The sequence below is a fragment of the Antechinus flavipes genome, chromosome 2 (genome assembly GCF_016432865.1).
Source record: "Antechinus flavipes isolate AdamAnt ecotype Samford, QLD, Australia chromosome 2, AdamAnt_v2, whole genome shotgun sequence".
NCBI classification, from domain to species: Eukaryota; Metazoa; Chordata; class Mammalia; order Dasyuromorphia; family Dasyuridae; genus Antechinus; species Antechinus flavipes.
The window spans coordinates 255,339,728-255,354,267 of NC_067399.1; the positions used below are offsets into that span (position 1 = coordinate 255,339,728).

Below are 14,540 nucleotides of genomic sequence, written 5' to 3' on the forward strand. Positions count from 1 at the left end.
CAGTGATATGAATGTGAGAAAGTTCCTTGACCTTTAAGGACCTCAGTTTCTCCATCTGTAAAGTGGGAGTGAAAATACTACTTACATTATTTACCTCACAGAGTGATTATAACAGAAGTGTTTTGTAAAATTAAAAGCACCTTATAAATATTGTTTTTCTCTTCCCATGCCACCATTATTATCACCTTTCATGGCTCTCAAAATTCACACAGCCCTAGTCACATTTGACTATTTTGGTTATTACAATCAATTAATCAGCATTTATTAAATGCCTACTGTGGGCCAGCCGTGTTAAATTCTGGAGACACAAAAGTAGACAAAAGTAAGTTCCTGCCCTCAAGGCTAATGGGGGAGGCAACCTGCAAACAATTATACACAAAGCTAAGTGGTGCAGTGGATAGAGTACTCAGTCTGGAGTCAAGAAGACTCATCTTCCTGAATTCAAATCTTGTCTCAGACACTTATCGTGTGATCCTGGGCAAGTCACCTAATTCTGTTTGCCTCAGTTTACTCATCTCTAAAATGAACTGGAAAAAGAAATGGCAGACCACTACAGTATCTTTGCCAAGAAAATGCCAAATGGAATTCATGAAGAGTTACACACAACTGAAAACAACTGAGCAATAACAAACTATATACAAGATAAATGGGAAGGAACACTAAATGTCAGCTTCCACTCTCTTTCCTAAATCAAGTTTCTACTCTGTGCCCATCATCCACACTGAGCAAGACTTTGATTTTCAGACAGTTAGGTGGTACAATAGATAGAGAATGGGCCTGAAATTAAGAAAATCTGAGTTCACATCAGATTTCAGATACTAACTTCAGATACTAAAACTTAAGCAGGTCATTTAATCTTTGTCTGCCTTGGTTACTTCAACTGTCCAATGGAGTTCAGAATAGTGCCTACCTTCCAGTGTTGTTATGATGTTCAAATGAGATAATATTTGCAAAGTATAAGGCATAATGTCTGGCACATAGAAAGCCCTTTATAAATGCTAGTTTCTTTCTTTCCTTCTTTCCTTTGACCTGGAAAAAAAGTTATCTGTCCAGAAGGTTCTGTTTTTTTTTTCCCCTGAGGCAATTGGGGTTAAGTGACTTGCCCAGAGTCATACAGCTAGGAGGTGTAGGAAGTGTTAAAATTTCAGGGCTGGTGTGCCATCCACTGCACCATCTAGCTGCTCCTCAGGAGATTTTTCTTAGGAATTTGTAAACCCAGATTGGATAACTGAGTCAACAAATTTTTTTTTCCTTGTGCAATGTTTCATAAGTAACATGTTTCAGACCCAAGGTCAGCCCCATTTTTTAATCATTTCCCTGTCACACTCTGAGTATTGTTCTGAGATTGATATTATCCACAAAGCGAAGAGCAGTTATATACAATTGGTTTTCAGTTGTATAGGGGCAGATTTTGGCTTTTCTCTGACCTCCAACACAAGTGCATAAATTCTATCCTGAAGAGTCCTACTTTGCAGTGTCCCCCTGATCAAGTGAACTGAAGAAAATCAGGCTTCTTTAAAATTAACTAAGCATGCATGGAGAGGGAGTGGGGAAGAAATTAAATCTGCAGCAAATAGACACATAGATCGTTCAATATATTTCAAAAGTTTGTGTACATAATTTGGGGAATAGGAACTGTTTTTGACTCATCCTTCCCTGTCATTATAGAAGAAAATAAAAAGCAGACTGTCTATCATATTTATTTAGGAACTTATCCCAGTAGGCCCTATAATTTCTAACAGCTGCTATGGATTGGACTTAATAAATCCTTTGGGGGAGCAGTTAGATAGGCACGATGGATAGAGCACCAGCCCTGAAGTCAGGAGGACCTGAATTCAAATCCAGATCTCAGACAATTAATACTTCCTAGTTGTATGACTGTGGGCAAGTCAGTTAACCTCGATTATCTCAGCAAAAATAAATAAATCCTTTTTGGGTGATTGACTGAATGACTTACCGAAAAATCCGTGTCTTCTGCCTTCAAATGGTCTGCAATATATTGGACTCCCTCTACTGCAAGTTTCAAGGCTGGTGACATGGGCAGGGCATGCTGTTCTTTGGTACTACGTGGTTTGGTCACTGGATCTGAGACAGGTACAGCTTTGACTTTCTTGCATTGACACTTGCATGGGGAGGGCTTCTCCTGGGGCTGGACTTCATCTTTGTTGCTCCTCAAAGAGGCAGGGGAGCTGGCAGACTGTCCATTGTTTGCCTGGGAAGAATCCTCTTGGAGAGAACAATACTGAATGCTCCTTGACCTGCAACGGATACCTCCTTCCTCCACTTTGCTGGAGCTGTACATTTGTTGCACGCTTAGAGATCTGACTTTGGAGAAGCCAGAGGGATGGGTATTATTTGGAGGAGGTTGGGGAGTGGGTGAAGAGCAGGGACTGGGCTTCCCAGGTTCGGGATGCTGCAGCACAGTATACTGACCTGAGGGAGACTTGCAAACAGGTTGAGATTTGACTGGATCCTCCAGATGGACACAGAATGAAGCCGATGGTGACCGGTCTGGGCTCTGGGGGCTGGTGGAAGATGAGGTAACAAAATTGGGCTCCGGCTGTGGCCAGAACCTTGGACCTCCAGCAAGTTTGTGCATGGACTCAACCAGTTTCCTGCAGTTGTCCTTCACCACACCAGGACGTTTCATGAAGAGCAAGCGGGGGATGATATCCAGGAATACCCTTCGGACCCATGCAGGCATAGTGTGTGTGCGAGGTGAGCGATGGTGGACATTGAGCACAAAGACTGTAATGATGATGGACAACGTCACAAAGATCATAGTGAAGAGCAAGTACTCCCCAATCAGGGGAATAACCAATGATGTGGATGGGATAATCTCAGTGATAAGAAGTAAAAACACAGTCAAGGATAACAGCACAGAAATGCACAATGTGATCTTCTCCCCACAGTCTGAGGGCAAGTAGAAAACCAAGACGGTCAAACAGGAAATAAGAAGGCAGGGGATGATGAGGTTGATGGTGTAAAATAGGGGGAGTCTACGAATGATGAAGGAGTAGGTGATGTCTGGGTAAATTTCAGTACAACACTCATATTTCTTAATGTTATAGTTTCCAACAGCATTGATGATGACCCACTCGCCACTCTCCCAGTAATCCAACTGGTCCACATGGCTGTGCATGCTCACCAAGTCAATCTTTGCTTTGTCATAAGTCCAGGAACCAAACTTCATGGTACAATTTTGCTGATCAAAGGGGAAAAAGGTGACATCAATGCTGCAGGAGCTCTTATATATGGCAGGGGGTGTCCATTTGATCCTTCCATCATAGAAGAGATGAGCTTTGGTCAGGTGGGTCACAGCAAAATCACCATCAGCACTGTAGTAGGGAAGATGAGAAGTCAATAAGAACATTACATTTATTAGTGTCACTGTGAGCACTAACATTCCCTAGCCAACCACACTGTAATTTCTTCCTCAGTTGTGGGTTAGAGAGAACACATGTGGACATGGGTATAAATATAGGCATAATTACCCAAATGTAATTTTTTATAATGATAATAAAAATAATAATGCCAGCAATACCTGTCTCACAGGATTTTGAGGCTCAAATGTCATAATGTAAATAAAGCACTTTTAAAATCTTAAATACTTCATAAATACCATTCTCACTTTGTTCAATGGAGTTCAAATAAAAACAGTTCTGTGGAAAGTCAATAACCTATTATTGTTCTTTCATATTTAATGGTCTGTGGACAGCACAGAATGATAAAATATCCGCTTTTTGTAGTTGAATAAAAAAAATTATGATCTAAGTTCATTTTTTGTAGGCTCACCAAAAGTATTCATAGTACAACTTCTGTAGCAGACAGGATGATGAGAAGAATATGGACCTCATCCTGTTCTCACGTTATTTTGATTTCATATACTGGATCTATTTTGAAAACTATTTACTCCATTTCATTTGAAGATTCAGAATTGTTATTTCTGTTATTGTTATTGTAGAGGTGCATAGCTTTTTGCTTTTCAAAGCACTTTAATTATTTGAGCTTCAGGGTATCTATCCCTATGAGAGAGGTAAGGCAGTCACTATCTTGATTTTATAGATTGGAAGATTGACTCAAGGGAGTTAAGTTACCTGCTCCAGACTATATAATCAACCTGTAGAAAAATTAGGAAGAAAAACTGGCACCTAGATCTCATGCCTGCAATCTTCTTTTTAGTGGAACACGCTATCTTCCCCGGCTACAATTAACTCTCTGAATAGCTTATACTTCAGTTACTCTAAAAATAATATGATACTGAATATTGCATAATATGATACTGAATGTAATACATAGATAATATGATAGATGATATGCAGGATTTAAAAGTTTAAAAAATCACTCTTCTTATATCAACCGAGTAAGCTTGCTACACAAGTGTTATAAGTGTTATTACACATGGGGAAGCTGAAACTCCAGAGCTTAAGTATTTTGCTTAAACCCATAAAGCCAGTAACAGAAAGGATTTTTCTTCTAACAGATCTTCTAACACCAAGTTCCTTCTATCCAACATGTCAGACAACCTCTCATGGATAATTTAATTTTAAAACTGAAGCACCAGGAAGGATAATATTCAATAGCCATTTAACCACTAGCCATGAGTCATAGAGAAGATGTTGTTATTCTGTAATGAGGGAAGCTACATGATGTAGTGTAGTAGAGTCAGATTCCAATAGAATCGGAGCTATTAATTCATCATACATACATAAAAATCTCTGTGGGTGGCATAGTGAGTCCCTTTGAAAACATAATGTTATCTATGTTTATTTATTTTGTTAAGTATTTCCCAATTATATTTTAATCTGGTTCTGGTAGCACTAGATACCTCTTTTTATACTGTAGTAAATAGAGAGATGGCTTTAAGCCAGGAAGACCTGCTCCATCTCATACACATGGTGACTACGACACAGGGCAAGTCAATTAAGCTCTCTCTCAGCGTTTTAGGTCAGTGGTTTTTGTTCAGGCATGCCCAACTCATTGGGAGCCCATGGACCTCTCTGTCCATAAGGTTTTCTTGGCAAAGATACTGAAGTGGTTTGCCATTTTTTCTCTCTGGTGGAGCAATGATCCAGATGAATGGTGTCAAACTTAAGTAGAAATGAATCATTGTTGACCCCATTTTGATTTAGAAGCTACAAATTAACATTATATTGTAGTTATAGCCAACATTCTGGCCTATGATACAGCCACAGCCCAAAACTTAAGACCAAAAAGAATCTCAGCTTTGGGGCTTGCCATCTCCTCAGCAGGAACCCAGATCCAAGTTCTGAGATTTTAGCTCATTTTGCCAATCTACTCTACATTCACTAGACCATAAAGAAAATACAAAGTAGGAGGTGCTTAAACAAGACAAATTTCTGCATAATGGAACTAGAACTTACAATATTTCCAGATCTACCCTTAGATTTCATGAGAAATCTTTAGATTTCACTTACAGAAGTCAGTAAATGCTAAAAATCAAGTCTTAATCTATATGAGTTGATCTATTGTTTTGTTGATGCTTAGATTTAAAAGAGTAATGGAGGAAATATGAATAATGAGATAAAATTAAAAAGTCTATTATTATTTTTAATAGCCTTTTATTTACAGGTTATATATATGGGTAACTTTACAGCATTGACAATTGCCAAACCTCTTGTCCCAATTTTTCCTCTCCTTCTCCCTACCCTCTCCCCCAGATGGCAGGATGACCAGTAGATGTTAAATATATTAAAATATAAATTAGATACACAATAAGTATACATGACCAAACCGTTATTTTGCTGTACAAAAAGAATTGGACTCTGAAATATTGTACAATTAGTCTGTGAAGGAACTCAAAAATTCAGGTGTGCAAAAATATAGGGATTGGGAATTCTATGTAATGGTTCTTAATCATCTCCCAGAGTTCTTTTGCTGGGTGTAGCTGGTTCAGTTCATTACTCCTCCATTGGAACTGATTTGCTTCATGTCATTGCTGAGGATGGCCAGGTCCATCAGAATTGGTCATCATATAGTATTGTTATTGAAGTATATAATGATCTCCTGGCCCTGCTTGTTTCACTCAGCATCAGTTCATGTAAGTCTCTCCAGGCCTTTCTGAAATCATCCTGCTGGTCATTTCTTACTGAACAATAATATTCCATAATATTCATATACCACAATTTATCTATCCATTCTCCAATTGGTGGGCATCCACTCAGTTTCCAGTTTCTGGCCACTACAAAGAGGGCTGCTACAAACATTCGTGTACATAGAGATCCCTTTCCCTTCTCTATGATCTCTTTGGGATATAAGCCCAGTAGTAACACTGCTGGATCAAAGGGTATACATAGTTTGATAACTTTTTGAGCATAGTTCCAAATTGCTCTCCAGAAAGGTTGGATGTATTCACAGTTCTACCAACAATGTATTAGTGTCCCTGTTTTCCCACATCGCCTCCAACATTCCACATTCTTTCCCTGTCATTCTAGCCAGTCTGACAGGTGTGTAGTGGTATCTCAGAGTTGTATCAGAGCATTAATCAGAGTATCTCTGATTAATAATGAAAGTCTATTATTTTTGCAGGGCCCCCTCATAAGAGACTGGTGTTAACCATTTACCAGCATACTACTTAATCTGGTCCATTGTTACCACCTCATTTTCTTGCTTGACTGTAAAAAATCTAGATGAGCTTAATTCTGTTCAGTCACCAAGAAACAAACAAACCAAACTAAAACCAAGTTGTTTCTTTGGCATATTCATTTAATAGACTTTAATGAAGGATTGAGGGAAAATGTCTAGGTTTTTTTGTAGTGTTAAGTGTGGTGCAAATTGATCCAGGACAATATAATTCACTGGAATGTATCTATTGTAGTGTTACCCAATGTAATCTCGTCCTGTGTATAATCTAGTATGATATCATCCAATAGAGGAAAATTTAATGTGTTTTATTCCAGCATAGCTTAATCCACACTGGGGTGATCCAGTGTGCCATAAATCTAATGAGGTAGGATATGGCTCGGTAGAGAAACCATTCAAAGTTCTTGTGTCTTATTTATGGGGTCTTTATATATTATCTATAGATTTTGTGTTATGTTTAAATACACAGTAGTCAGTCTGAGCCAACTGATTCCTCCTAAGAATTCTGTTTTTAAATGAACAAAAGTACACAAAATACACAGGGTTACAAAGAAAACACATTAATTGAAATAGAGTTCTCAATTTTTTTTTCAGCTTATAGACTTTAAGAGTACACTGCTGGACAGCTCAAATTGAACCCATCAACAATACTATATTTGATAAAATTCTTATGTGACAATAGATTGCCTCATTTCCACTGACACCTGCTTTATATCTTTTTTTTTAAACTCTGTGATTCTCAGAAGGATGAGATACTAGTAATGATGTAATGGAAAGAGGCATAGTTAGCAGCAGATGCTGACATAGAGGTTTTCTAGGTAACATCCTGCAGCCAGATACTCTGAGGCTCTGAGTCACAGAACCTGATAATGGATCACACAGCATTTTGTGTTATTTTATATTTCAGGTGTGTTTCATCTCCTTAGGAAGACTGTGTGATTCTTGTGGGAAGGGACTAGATTGTAAACTTTTTTGTGTTCTCTCAGAGAATTTAGCATAGCACTTAATCAATAATTGTTCATGGTTTAAATCAGCCTGCTCTCTGACGATCTAGTCCATTTGAATCTAGCAAGCTACTGGTCTCTGCCTTAAATATAATAAAATGCTTTTTTTTGGCAAATAGACCATGTCCCAGTTGTCTGAACTGCTTAAGTGTGAAGTGTCTAACAGCTGGGTTTTTCATGTTGAGATACAGAATGGGCTGGAAGCCTGGAAAGGTTTACACAGGCATATGAAAGACCACAAATTCAGTTAGTCTGGGAAAGACCAAGACCTTGTCTCCTGGGTCTAGTTTTGTTTCAAGGTCTCTTTTCCTCCTCCCACTCATTTAAATGAGAGAGCAAAAGAATTTTGGAATAAAGAAAATGAGGAATTTCCAACCCAGAAAACTAATGAAAGTTTGTGGGAGTAGGGGGAAGCCTCTAATGTTGACTAAAAAAAATTAATTTTATATTTGCCATATGGAAGCTGAGCAGTGAGTTGCAAAGACTGACATTATGACAAAGAAGCAGTTCTTGGTGACATAATGGTACAGTTCAAAGGACCATAGATTTAGAAATTGAATTGTCTTAAAGGTCATCTTAAACTGAATCCCTAAAAACCTAGAGAGTTCAATTTACTTACTTAAGGTCACACAATAAAGAGCAGAGTAGAGATTTGAACTCAGAAGCTATCTGAGCCATGAGACTCCCTCACTGAACCAACTCTTTTATCAGCTTTCTATTGCCTCTAAGATAAGAGAAATTGTTATACTATAAAATATAAGTTCTTAGCTTTTAAAACCCTATACACACTGGTCAAAACCTATCTTAGCAGCCAAATTGGACATTGTATTTTATGCTGGCCTCTGTAATCATTCTTTCTGTTCCTTACATGTTATTCTATACCCTCCCTCTTTCTTTACACTGGCCATCTCAGGAATGTACTCCCTCCTTACATACCTCATGGAATTCTTCTCTTTCTTTAAGAAACCTTTCCTGATCTGTTCAGCCTCTCAAATTACCTTGCATTAAATAGTTGGTATTTAATCATTTTATATTTAGGCCAGCTAGATGACATAATCAATAGATTTTCCTGAATTCAGATCTGACCTCAAGACACTTGAGTAACTTTGTGACCTTGTGCAAGGCACTTTAAAAAAAAGAAATATATTTCCATATTTATTATGCTGCTCAAAAAAGTCAGATCAAAAGGGGAAAAATGAGAAAGAGAGAGAAAAAAGCAAATAAACAGTATTGAAAAGGGGAAATACTATGCTATGATCCACATTCAGTCCCCATAGTGCTCTCTCTGGATGCAAATGACTCTCTCCATCATAAGTGTATTGGAAATGCCTGGAAAAGTCACTTAACCCTGTTTACCTGAGTTTTCTTATCTGTAAAATAAGTTGGAGAAGGAAATGAAAAACCAATCTAGATTCTTGCATAGGATTGCACTGCACTCATCAGAGTCTGAGCTGAGATTCAAATCCCAGTTTTTCTAACTCAAAATTCTTCATTTGATCCTGCTGAAAGCTCTACAGAAAGTATATTCACAGAGAACTTTAAGACTGAAAAGTCTTGCAGATGTATTTCATTCTCCCCTTTCCCTTTTGTATCTTTCCAGTAACCCACTCCCTTCCTCCACTCCTAGTTTCTAGTTCTGGATTCACTGATGAAGGAAAAGGGAGGCATGGGGAGAACAAGGAAGAAATACAATCTCTATTTCATAAGAGTCTGAGGGCTGAGACCAGGTCTGATACAGTGGAAAAAGCACTTGGTTCTGGAAGCAGGGACCTGGGTTTTAGTCTTGCCTTTGCTATTTAACCAACTGTGTAATCTTGAGGAAATTATTTTTAATTCTCTCATAATTTCTTCTTCTCTAAGACAAGGGGATTTGAAAAGATGATTTCATGTCCTTTTTAGATCTAAATCTATGACTCTCCAGCCCTCTTTGTAGTGGCCAAAAACTGGAAACTGAGTAGATGCCCATCAATTGGAGAATGGCTGAATAAATTGTGGTATATGAATATTATGGAATATTATTGTTCGGTAAGAAATGACCAACAGGATGATTTCAGAAAGGCCTGGAGAGACTTACATGAACTGATGCCGAGTGAAATGAGCAGGTCCAGGAGATCATTATATACTTCAACAACAATACTATATGATGACCAATTCTGATGGACCTTCAGCAATCTTCATCTTCAGCAATGAGATGAACCAAATCAATTCCAATGGAGGAGTAATGAACTGAACCAGCTACACCCAGTGAAAAAACTCTGGGAGATGACTAAGAACCATTACATTGAATTCCCAGTCCCTATATTTTTGCCTGCCTGCATTTTTGAGTTCCTTCACAGGCTAATTGTACAATATTTCAGAATCCAATTCTTTTTGTACAGCAAAATAACGGTTTGGTCATGTATACTTATTTTGTATTTAATTTATACTTTAATCTATTTAACATGTATTGGTCATCCTGCCATCTAGGGGAAGGGGTGGGGGGAAGGAGGGGAAAAATTGGAACAAAAGGTTTGGCATATGTCAATGCTGTAAAATTACCTATGCATATAATTTGTAAATAAAAAGCTATTAAAAGTAACAAAAATAAATCTATAGCCCTCTAATGAGAAAATGATAACATATGCTACAAAAAGGAATTATTGTACTCTTCCTTTCTTTCTGTTTTCTCTTTCTCTTTACAAGAATGATCACTGGATTGGGAAGGGAAGAAAAAAATGGCTAACAAAGAACTAAATAACAAAGTAAAATAGAAGATGGTAAAAGAGTAAGTATGTAATTTCCTCAAAGACTAAAAGCCAAGAAGTCCTGAAGAAATATATCCAGGATTCTGAAAGAATTAGAAGAGTAATTGCTATCACTGGTTTCTGAAAAATTTTGGAGGGGGAGAATAGTGCCAAGGAAAAAGATGCCACAGAACTGGAAAGAGGGCAACTATATTCTCTGAAAGAGAAACAGATAGATTTTTTTTCCAAACTATAGGTTCCCAAACTTAATATTGATTAATGTTAAAATTCTGGAATTAATTAAGATATGGTTTGTGAACTCTCCTTATGGGAAGGAAAAAGAAGTGATCACTAAGAACCAGGATAGATTCATCAATATAATTTAGAGAAAAAGATTTGCAATCAGAGAATTCATATTAAATTCTAACTACACTGCTTCAATTTCATCATCTGTAAAATGAGGTAGTTGAACTCCCACCCCCATCCCCAGGTATATTCTATTCCCAAATCTATAATTTTTTTATCATACCAGAAAAATGTCATTTCCTTTCTTGGATGAGGTTATTAAAATGATAAGTCAAAGGAATGCCTGGGACATCATGTATCAGAAGCTAAAAAAACTGAATTGAGATCTCTTAACTCAAAGTATCATGAGCATAATATGTAGAATGTACTCTGTGGGCAGGGACTATTTACTTTTCTTTGTATCCTCAGCATCTAACAGTGCTTTACACAGAATAGAGGATGAGTAGATGTTTATTCAGATTGGATAATGAAAGAGAAGCACAAAGGGAAATGGGGAGGCAAAAAGAAATATAAAGAAAAAACACAGAAGAATATTATAAGCAAATTAGAAGAACAAAGGATAGTTTACCTCTCAGATGGAGAAGGAAAGAATTGTGGCCAAAGAAGAACTGGAGTACATTATTGAACACAAAATAGATACAAACAAAACCAACGCAGACAAGATTAAAAAGGAAATAATAAATTGGGGAAAATTTTTTTGCATTCAGGGATTCTGATAAAGTCTTCACTTCTAAAATATATAGAGAATTGACTCAAATTTATAAGAATTCAAGCCATTCTCCAATTGATAAATGATCAAAGGATATGAACAATTTTCAGAGGAAGAAATTGAAGCCATTTCTAGTTCTATGAAAAGATGTTCTAAATCACTATTGATTAGAAAAGTTAAAATTAAGACACCTCTGAGGTACCACTACACTTCTCTCAGATTGGTTAAGAAAACAGGAAAAGATAATGACAAATATTGGAGAGTATATAGGAAAACTGGGACACTAATACATTGTAGGTGGAGTTGTGAAGTGATCCAACCATTCTGGAGAGCAATTTGGAATTATGCCCAAAGGGCTATCAAACTGTGTATTCTCTTTGATCCATCAGTGTTTCTACTAGACTTTCATCCCAAAGAGATCATAAAGAAGAGAAAGGATCCCATATTTGCAAAAAATGTTTGTGGCAGCCCTTTTTGTAGTGGCAAGAAGCTGAAAACTGAGTGGATGCTCATCAATTGGAGTATGTATGAATAAGTTAGGGTATATGAATGTTATGAAGTATTATTGTTCTATAAGAAATGATCAGCAGGATGATTTCAGAGAGGCCTGGAGAGACTTACATGAACTGATGCTGAGAGAAATGAGCAGAACCAGGAGATCATTGTACACGGCAACAAGAAGATTATATGAAGATCAAATCTGATGAATGTGGCTCATTTCAACAATCAGATGATTCAGGCCACTTCCAAAGATCTTAGGATGAAGAGAGCCATCAAAGAGAGCACTGTGGGAACTGAGTGTGGATCACAACATAATATTTTAACTCTTTTTGTCATTTGTTTGCATTGTTTTCTTTCTCATTTTCCCTTTTTGATCTGATTTTTCTTGTGTAACACGATAATTGTATGTATGTATATATATATATATACATATATACACATATATACATATATGTATATATATGATTTAACATATATTTTAACATGTTTAACATATATTGGATTATTTGCCATTTAGGGGAGGGAGTGAGGGGAAGGGAGAGAAAATTTGGAACACAAGGTTTTGCAAGAGTCAGTGTTGAAAAATTATCCATGCACATATTTTGAAAATAAAAAGCTATAATAAAAAAAGAATTTAAAAAGAGAAAACATAAATATACAGAATAGGACTCTGAAGTAGATTGTTAAAGAAATAGTTTATAACCATTTAGAGAAGGAACAATCACTATGAAAATAGTCATGCCAGACTAACTTCATTTTTCCTTTTGTACAGGGACATTTTCCCCTTGCTATTTGATCAAGATAATTCCACAGACATAGGAAACCTAGGTTTCTCTAAAACATTTGATGAAGTTTCTCATAATGTCTTTGTGAATAAAGTGAAGATATATAAACTATACCCAATTGTACAATTAAGTGATTCTGAATTCTGAATGAACAAATAGATCAAAAGAATGGTAGTTAATGGATCTATGTCACCTAAAATGGAACTTTCTAGTGCAGTGCTATGAACCTCTGAATTTGGATTTATTCTGTCAAACATTTTGCTAAATTAGATGAAAAATAGGTGATATAGTATTAATTTTAAATTGGTGAATAATACAACATGGGTAGGATAGTGAATATGTTAAGTGAAAGAATTGAGATTCAAGTGGTTCTTGAAAGGTTGAATGAAGCTAATAAGATCAAATGTAGTGTCTTTCATTTGGGTTCAAAAACTCTACAAATACAGAATGTAGAGTGACATGATAAGAAGCAGTTTTTGAAAAGATTGGTTTTTGAAAAGGTTGTTTACCTATGAAATTGTTGCATTCTGATACATGAATGTACTATAATGAAATATTATGGCAAAAGATAGTTTATGAGAAACCTGGGAAGACTTGTGTAAAATGATCTAAAATAAAGAGACTACAACTAAGATGATGATGATGATAATAATAATAATAATAATAATAATAATAAGAAGAAGAAGAAGAAGAAGAAGAAAAAGAAAAAAAGAAAGAGGAAGAATAGAAGAAGAGAAAAACTTTTTTTTCAATCAAGCAGCAAGCATTTATTAAATACCTATTACGTGCTATTTAACAACTGCTAGGAATGCAAAGAGGAAAGGATGCAGTTCCCACATTCAAGGAACTTGCATGAATTGATATCCCTTTCACCAGGTCAACAAACAATATATTAGTTCAAAGTAAAAGATATTTAGTTAACCAACAAAGCAAAATAAATGATATGGAAAATCACCCCAAACACAAAGGAATATACCCTCCCCTATGTGGGAGTAGGAACATATGTGGTCAGATAATATGCATGAGAAAGGATATGTGTGCTGAGGACAAAAATAACTATTACAACTCACTGTCCTAGAGCTATATCCTAGATAACACCTTTTTTTTTTAAGCTTTTTATTTTCAAAATATATACATGGATAATTTTCAACATTCGTCCTTACAAAACCTTGTGTTCTTAATTTTCTCCTTCCTTTCCCCCATCTCCTCTACGAGGCAGCAAACAATATGATATATATCAAACATGTGCAATTCTTCTATACATATTTCCACAAATATCATGCTGCACAGAAGAAAAATTTTGAAAGACTTTAGAACTCTGATCAATGCATGGACATTTGTTTCACCTGACTAAGACTTTTTATTACAACAGTTTTGTTTTTCCATTTTTTCCTTTCTCACTAGGAAGGAAATTAAAAGGGAAAAAAATGCTTGCTAATTAAAAAAAATGTAAAGATCTAAGAATTCTAGTGAATTGAAAGCTCAATATGAATTAATGATTACACATATTCATTTGTCATTAGTCAAAAGGACCAATGAAATATTTGACTACATTAACAAAAATATAGTTTCCAAAGCAAAATAGGTGATGGTCCTAAAATCATGTCCAAATCTAAACTCAGGAGGGATAGACTTAGAAGGGATACAGAAAAACAAGAAGGTGACCTAGATATAAGATGACAAAGCCATACCATGTTCAAATTATTTGAAGAAACCAGGGCTATTTAGGCTGGAGAAGAAAAGACTTGTTGGAGGGAAAAGGGAAATTTGTGGTGAGTGTGGGGAAAGACTCAAATCACCTTCTTCAAATATGTGAAGGATTATCATGTGGAAGAGGATGGTTATACTTATCCTCTCTGGTCCCCCAAAAAAAGAATTAGTGGGTTGACTTCATAGGGCAGCAGATTTT

The 14,540-nt window shown here is 36.3% G+C and overlaps 1 protein-coding gene across 2 annotated transcripts in view; it reads right to left on the reverse strand.

Moving 5' to 3' along the window:
• CHRNA4 (cholinergic receptor nicotinic alpha 4 subunit) overlaps positions 1–14,540 on the reverse strand; it is a 58,240-nt gene that overhangs the window by 12,505 nt on the left and 31,195 nt on the right. For both annotated transcript variants that reach the window (XM_051976751.1, XM_051976752.1), the window contains one exon: positions 1,958–3,338. In XM_051976751.1, coding sequence (XP_051832711.1) covers positions 1,958–3,338 — 1,381 coding nt within the window. The remainder of the gene's footprint in view (positions 1–1,957; positions 3,339–14,540) is intronic.